Genomic DNA, 6205 nt, shown 5'->3' with positions numbered 1-6205 from the left:
CACCTTAATTTTTGTTTCTCATAAGATTGCGATGTGGACCCCTCTCATACAACGGATTGGTGTATAGGAATGCAGATTAGGGTTTACAGAGATAATAAAGCTAGCTCCGGTTTGGAATGCAGGAATTTGTACCAAATACTATAGGAATCAATTAAACTATTCCAAATTTTGGTGAAATTCTTGAATTTCAAATGAATCCTGAAAGTAAAAAGGTGAGTAGATTGAAGCCGTTGAGCATACATCCAATGGACAAAACGTTAAGTTGATTCTTTTTGAGACATCGCTCAAGTGATGTACATACACGCTGCCCCACTTATGAAGAGTCTAGGTACCAGTTTCTTCGTATGCTCCCAGCTGACATGAATGTCCCACGAGCTAGGCAGCCCCTCATCCTTTCCCCAAGATTTTTCACCCCACATTTCTTCCATCTTTTCAGCTCTTTAACCCTCCCACACCTTTTCTTTTCTGAACCCAAATGAAAAAGAGGACATGAAAAGAAAGGGTTCTGGCTTTCTTTATGCCCCAGCTGCTGGAATGTTGTCTCCCCGCGGCCGCGCCACCGCCCGTCCTCTCTCCATATATACCATACCACCCCTTCCACTGCTCTGCACACTCCAAGCAACCACTACTCTCGCATACTCACTCTGTCACTCACACACGAGTCCAGTTAGAGGAGATCAGGAGAGCTCAAAGCGTACACTAGCTAGTATGGCGGCGGGAAGCGGAGGCATCGCCGACGAGAAGGCGCCGGAGGCGTTCGGGCTGAGCCGGCACGCCCCAGAGGCGGCGGAGGAGGAACACGGCGGCGGCGGCGATTCGAGCGTCAAGTCCAAGCTGTCCGGCTTTCTGTGGCACGGCGGGTCCGCGTACGACGCCTGGTTCAGCTGCGCCTCCAACCAAGTATGCACTCTTTCTTCTTCGTTCAGCTCATCAGCTCCTAGTGTTTCTTCTTCTGCATGCTTGGGATGCATATATGCTCACAGCAGCGGCGTGGATTGAATGCAGGTGGCGCAGGTGCTTCTGACGCTGCCCTACTCGTTCGCGCAGCTGGGGATGCTGAGCGGCATCCTGTTCCAGCTCTTCTACGGGCTGCTGGGCAGCTGGACGGCGTACCTCATCAGCATCCTCTACCTCGAGTACCGCACCCGCAAGGAGCGCGACAAGGTGGACTTCCGGAACCACGTCATCCAGTGGTTCGAGGTCCTGGACGGCCTCCTCGGCCGGCACTGGCGCAACGTGGGGCTCGCCTTCAACTGCACCTTCCTCCTCTTCGGCTCCGTCATCCAGCTCATCGGCTGCGCCAGCAACATCTACTACATCAACGACCGGCTGGACAAGCGGACGTGGACCTACATCTTCGGCGCCTGCTGCGCCACCACCGTCTTCATCCCGTCCTTCCACAACTACCGCGTCTGGTCCTTCCTGGGCCTCGTCATGACCACCTACACCGCCTGGTACATCGCCGTCGCGTCGCTGCTCAACGGCCAGGTCCAGGGCGTGTCGCACTCGGGGCCGGCGAGCATCGTGCTCTACTTCACCGGCGCCACCAACATCCTCTACACCTTCGGCGGCCACGCCGTCACCGTGTAAGCTACCGATCGACCTTTCTTTCTTTTTTTTTGCTGATTAATTAGTTTCATAAAATTAATTAGTTAATTGCTCGCAGTTAATTACCTAAAGTAAAGTATAACAGTCACATGCTGACAAGCATGACGTGCATGTTTGCTTTGCTCCGGGAATGGTTCTGCCATGTGGGCTCCACATGTTGGGCCAGAGAGTCTCTTATTTTTCTTCATGAATCTATTTAGAATAAAACTGTTAGAGAATAAAAAATAAAGAACATAAAAAAACAAAATGAATGTAATATAATTGGAGATGGTCTCCCCGAAAAACATACACAGCCGCACGGGGATAAAGTACTGCCTGCTGTAGTGACCATGTTATTCTAAGTTGGACGTACTCTCTTGGGGGCAAGCAAGAACGTATACGTGCAACACAGTTCATGTTCAACCTGGTGGCTACGTAGTTGTTGGTATTGAACATCGTTCATGCTTTTTCTACGAAAGTTATTCCATACACAGGAGTCGCTAGATGCTTTTCTCACTAGCTAGATGCATGTTGCAATTGCTTGTATTTGAAACATAGGAGTTGCAGAGTCTTGTTGCTGAACACAGTGCCTGAAAGACCCCAACAAGGACAAGACCGTTGCATGCATCATGCGTCTACGTGGTCGCAGCCAACCAGCTGCAGCCACAACAGTTGAACTGGTCGATCGATCCCCTGCAGCTAGCCAGCTTGCTCTGAGAAGTGGGGACCGAGACCCAGGCCATGCACGCACGCTTGTCCCGTCCCACAGACACCCGGGCCCCACTGACTCCACGAGGCTCCATGACCTCGTGCCATGGCGAGGCCCAGCAGCCTCCTCTACCTGCGTCTCTTCCTTTGGCTCGACTCTCGACCCATCCATGGATCGGATCGATCGGTGTACTGTGCATGCACGAATCATAATGATGTGCACATGGATCCATGGATTTGTGTCCTGTGTATAGAAATCTTAATCCAAACTAATATTGTCCCTGTTATCTTTTACTCGTTATTTAGGATATTGATATAGTTTTCAACAAGTAAGTTTGAATATTTTTTTTATAATTATCTTTTGATAAAAATTAGATGATGTTAAAATACTTTTCATGATAAATTCATTATTATTATTTTTTGTGTTAAATCCTAATAATTTTGATAAAAGTTGATAAAAATTGATAAAAGCTGATAAAAATTAGATGATGTTAAAATACTTTTCATGATAAATTTATTATTATTATTTTTTATGTTAAATCTTAATAATTTTGTGTATATTAATGATCGACGTTTCTAAAATTTGACTGTACTTATTTTAGGATGATATTTATTTAAAAATGAAGGTAGTATAATTCACGGGGATTTAGTTTAATTTAATTCTGATGCAATGCAATGCAACACAACAGGGAGGTCATGCACGCGATGTGGCGGCCCCAGAAGTTCAAATCCATCTACCTGCTGGCCACGGTGTACGTGCTGACGCTGACGCTGCCCTCCGCCTCCGCGGCGTACTGGGCCTTCGGCGACGCGCTCCTCACCCACTCCAACGCGCTGGCGCTCCTCCCGCGCACCCGCTTCCGCGACGCCGCCGTCGTGCTCATGCTCATCCACCAGTTCATCACCTTCGGCTTCGCGTGCACCCCGCTCTACTTCGTCTGGGAGAAGCTCATCGGCCTCCACGAATGCCGCAGCCTCTGCAAGCGCGCCGCCGCCAGGCTCCCCGTCGTCGTGCCCATCTGGTTCCTCGCCATCATCTTCCCCTTCTTCGGGCCCATCAACTCCGCCGTCGGCTCCCTCCTCGTCAGCTTCACTGTCTACATCATCCCGGCCATGGCGCACATGGTCACCTTCAGGTCCCCACAGTCGCGTGAGGTACCTACCTACTTCTTCTCAACTATCACATTATATATGTCACATCTTCTGTGCAATCCTATATAGTACTAGCTAACTGTACAGCTTTAAATCTTGTCCATTTCTTTTGCATGCTGCATATATGTCTCGATCATCAGCTTGCATTGATCAGACATTTTCTTGGATGAGCATGGCTACATTGGGGTCCATACAGAGAGATAGCTAGTCGCCATTGTCGCAGTTGCAAACAAGCTTGCAGATGATCGATGTAGATAGATGATGAAACTGCATGCATGTTGCTCACACTCTAGCTAGACACGACAGGGCCCACCTGTCCATGACCTGCTGCTGTGCATGCAGGCGCGTCGGTGGCCGTGTCGTGTTAATCGTTAGAGCACACATTGATTGCAGTCCATGCAAACTTGTAGCGAGATCTCGTAACATCCACTGATCCACAGATCGATATCCATGTTCCAACTATATATAAATAAGTCTGGCCACCATATATGTGTGTGAACTGCATATATATTACTCCTATTTAGTAGTAAATGCATTTCTAGCACCAGTGTCTCACTGAAGGCGAGACAAAACTGCAGAGACAGCAATTCCTTTGCAGCACAAGTGGTGATAAAATAAAAGTGGTGTACTGTAAAGTCACAGAACGGTGCAGAGATCAGCATGCAGGAGGAGCCTTACCATCTGGTGTCCGGGAGCCATTGGCGTCATCGATCGAGCAGGCGCCCCCATGTAGACATAATTCTGCTTCTGCCTATGGGACACCAGATGTCTAAAAAACAACAAAAAGCAGCAGTGGTAGACTAGTGCTTGCTACTTTAGAGAGCTTGAACTCTCAGCTTTCACATCGAATGCTCGAGCTCACTTGTGACATCATTATTTGATTTCAAATCTCCTTAATTACCATCTCGTCATATATAACTTTTTATTTTTGAAAGAAATTTGAAGTTGTTTCTTTTAGCTAATTAACAGTGCGGACATGAATTTCAGAACGCCGTGGAGCGGCCCCCGAGGTTCGCCGGAGGATGGACGGGCGCGTACGTGATCAACTCCTTCGTGGTGGCGTGGGTGTTGGTGGTCGGGTTCGGGTTCGGCGGCTGGGCCAGCATTACCAACTTCGTGCAGCAGGTCAACACGTTCGGGCTCTTCGCCAAGTGCTACCAGTGCCCGCCGCACCTCGCCGCTCCGCCGGTGCCCCTCGCGCCGCCGCCCATGGCCCCAACCCCCTCAATGCCACCTGCAATGTCGTTCAACGCCACCGGTGGCGCCGGGTTGTTCCCTCCGGTTCCGGCTCCGGCTCCGGTTCCATCTCCGGCTCCATCTCCGATGATGCACTTCTTCCTCCCCCACCACCACCACCGGCACGGTCTGTGATCGGGGATCATGTTGCCTTGATGCGACCGGGCTGTGGCGACGGATGTCAGTACTCAAGCTTGCTGTAGCTTTAGCTAGTTATTAATCAGCAGCAAGGTGCAACTTAGCCTTAGCAAAAAGTCCTTCGTTCTACTGTTAATTCCTTCTAGCTTGCTGTTGAGATAGAAGAGAGGCTACGCTGGTGGTGACAAGCCTAGCTAGCGAGCTAGGTACCGGCAGTAGCATGTCAAGCAGAGATAAGTTTCATTGTCCTGTAATGTGTCCTTGCGTGGAGCTGCTTTTGAGAAGAAATTAAAGGAAGCAAAAAAGAAAAAGAGAAATGGAATGTTACTGAGGCAGCAGCACACTCTGTTATTCTCATGCAGTCATATGCTGGCCTGCCGCTCTCTCCTCTTGTCACTGCTTTACTACCTCCAATGGAGTTTCTGCACTGTTGTTGGTTGGAGTACAGGTGTTGCAATTCAGGGAAAGAAATAGGAACAGAACGAGTCTCCTTAAATTGGCATTTAAATTGAGATTACATTTCGTTTGTTAAAATACAAATTGTGCGGCTGGGTTACAATTACAAACTTAGAGAAGACGAAGATATTTATGCAATCCCACAATATATAACAACCTTTAAGCCGATATGTACACCCGGCATTTTTCAGTTTTATAACGTTTAAAAAGTTTAAGCACAACTAATTATTCAAGTACTGGTTATAGGGGGCAAAAATACACAACTTAGCCAGTAACACCTCACAGTTCACATTCAATATGCAGCGAAGTTGAATATTACACATCTTGTTTGAATTTAAATTTAAAACTTTTCAGTTTTATATTTTTCTTCTTGCTCCCTCCAAGATACGCACTTCTCAGGTATTAATGCCCTTCTGGAAATCATGGTCCGACCCAACCCATTGGGCACTGGCCCATTCACCTAAGGAAAAGACCTCATCTGTTAGCCCATCTTCCACTTCCAATTCAGCCCACAGACCTTGTCGCATTTTTGTAGCTCACAGAATTACTTTTATATAAATATTTATCTATGCGACTGCCTTGTTTATACTTCTTACAAACTGTTGGATAATGCCTCAAAGTCCTAAACGAATACGACACGACTTCATAAAACACCTATAAATATAGAACACCCCTTATACTTGTAATCTTGTAACAATAATAAAGAATTATCTCTTATGATTTTCTATCTCCGCATTGAAGGGGTTTTCCACATAAAAACTTATGTCTCTCTGTCCTTCTACCCAACACAAACTATATTGTTTATCTAAGAAAACTATATTAAGAATTACGTTTGTTTCTGTTTCGTGGCTGTTAGATTGGATCGCATGCATAAAGTACAGGTCCTAATTAACCCTGCATTTGAATTGCCCAAGAATGTTACTTTGCA

The 6205-nt window shown here is 47.3% G+C and overlaps 1 protein-coding gene across 1 annotated transcript; it reads left to right on the top strand.

The window, feature by feature from the left end:
* The first annotated feature begins 414 nt into the window (after window positions 1–414).
* LOC133902956 (auxin transporter-like protein 3) lies at window positions 415–5179 on the top strand. Its single transcript, XM_062344286.1, has 4 exons — window positions 415–900; window positions 1006–1586; window positions 2985–3450; window positions 4435–5179. The coding sequence occupies exons 1-4, from the start codon at window positions 490–492 to the stop codon at window positions 4816–4818; spliced, it is 1842 nt and encodes a 613-aa protein (XP_062200270.1). The 5' UTR covers window positions 415–489; the 3' UTR covers window positions 4819–5179.
* The last annotated feature ends 1026 nt before the right edge of the window (window positions 5180–6205 follow it).

Source organism: Phragmites australis, chromosome 21 (genome assembly GCF_958298935.1).
Source record: "Phragmites australis chromosome 21, lpPhrAust1.1, whole genome shotgun sequence".
Taxonomy (NCBI): domain Eukaryota; kingdom Viridiplantae; phylum Streptophyta; class Magnoliopsida; order Poales; family Poaceae; genus Phragmites; species Phragmites australis.
Note: the sequence above shows the minus strand (reverse complement) of the source record. Positions and strands in the feature narration are given on the sequence as shown.

Excerpts from the sequence above, each read along its gene's own strand:
- LOC133902956 (XM_062344286.1), top strand. The coding sequence starts at position 490 with ATGAAAAGAAAGGGTTCTGGCTTTCTTTATGCCCCAGCTGCTGGAATG. Across the intron at positions 901-1,005 it reads TCAGCTGCGCCTCCAACCAA|GTGGCGCAGGTGCTTCTGAC; the intron begins GTATGCACTCTT and ends GATTGAATGCAG. Across the intron at positions 3,451-4,434 it reads GGTCCCCACAGTCGCGTGAG|AACGCCGTGGAGCGGCCCCC; the intron begins GTACCTACCTAC and ends CATGAATTTCAG.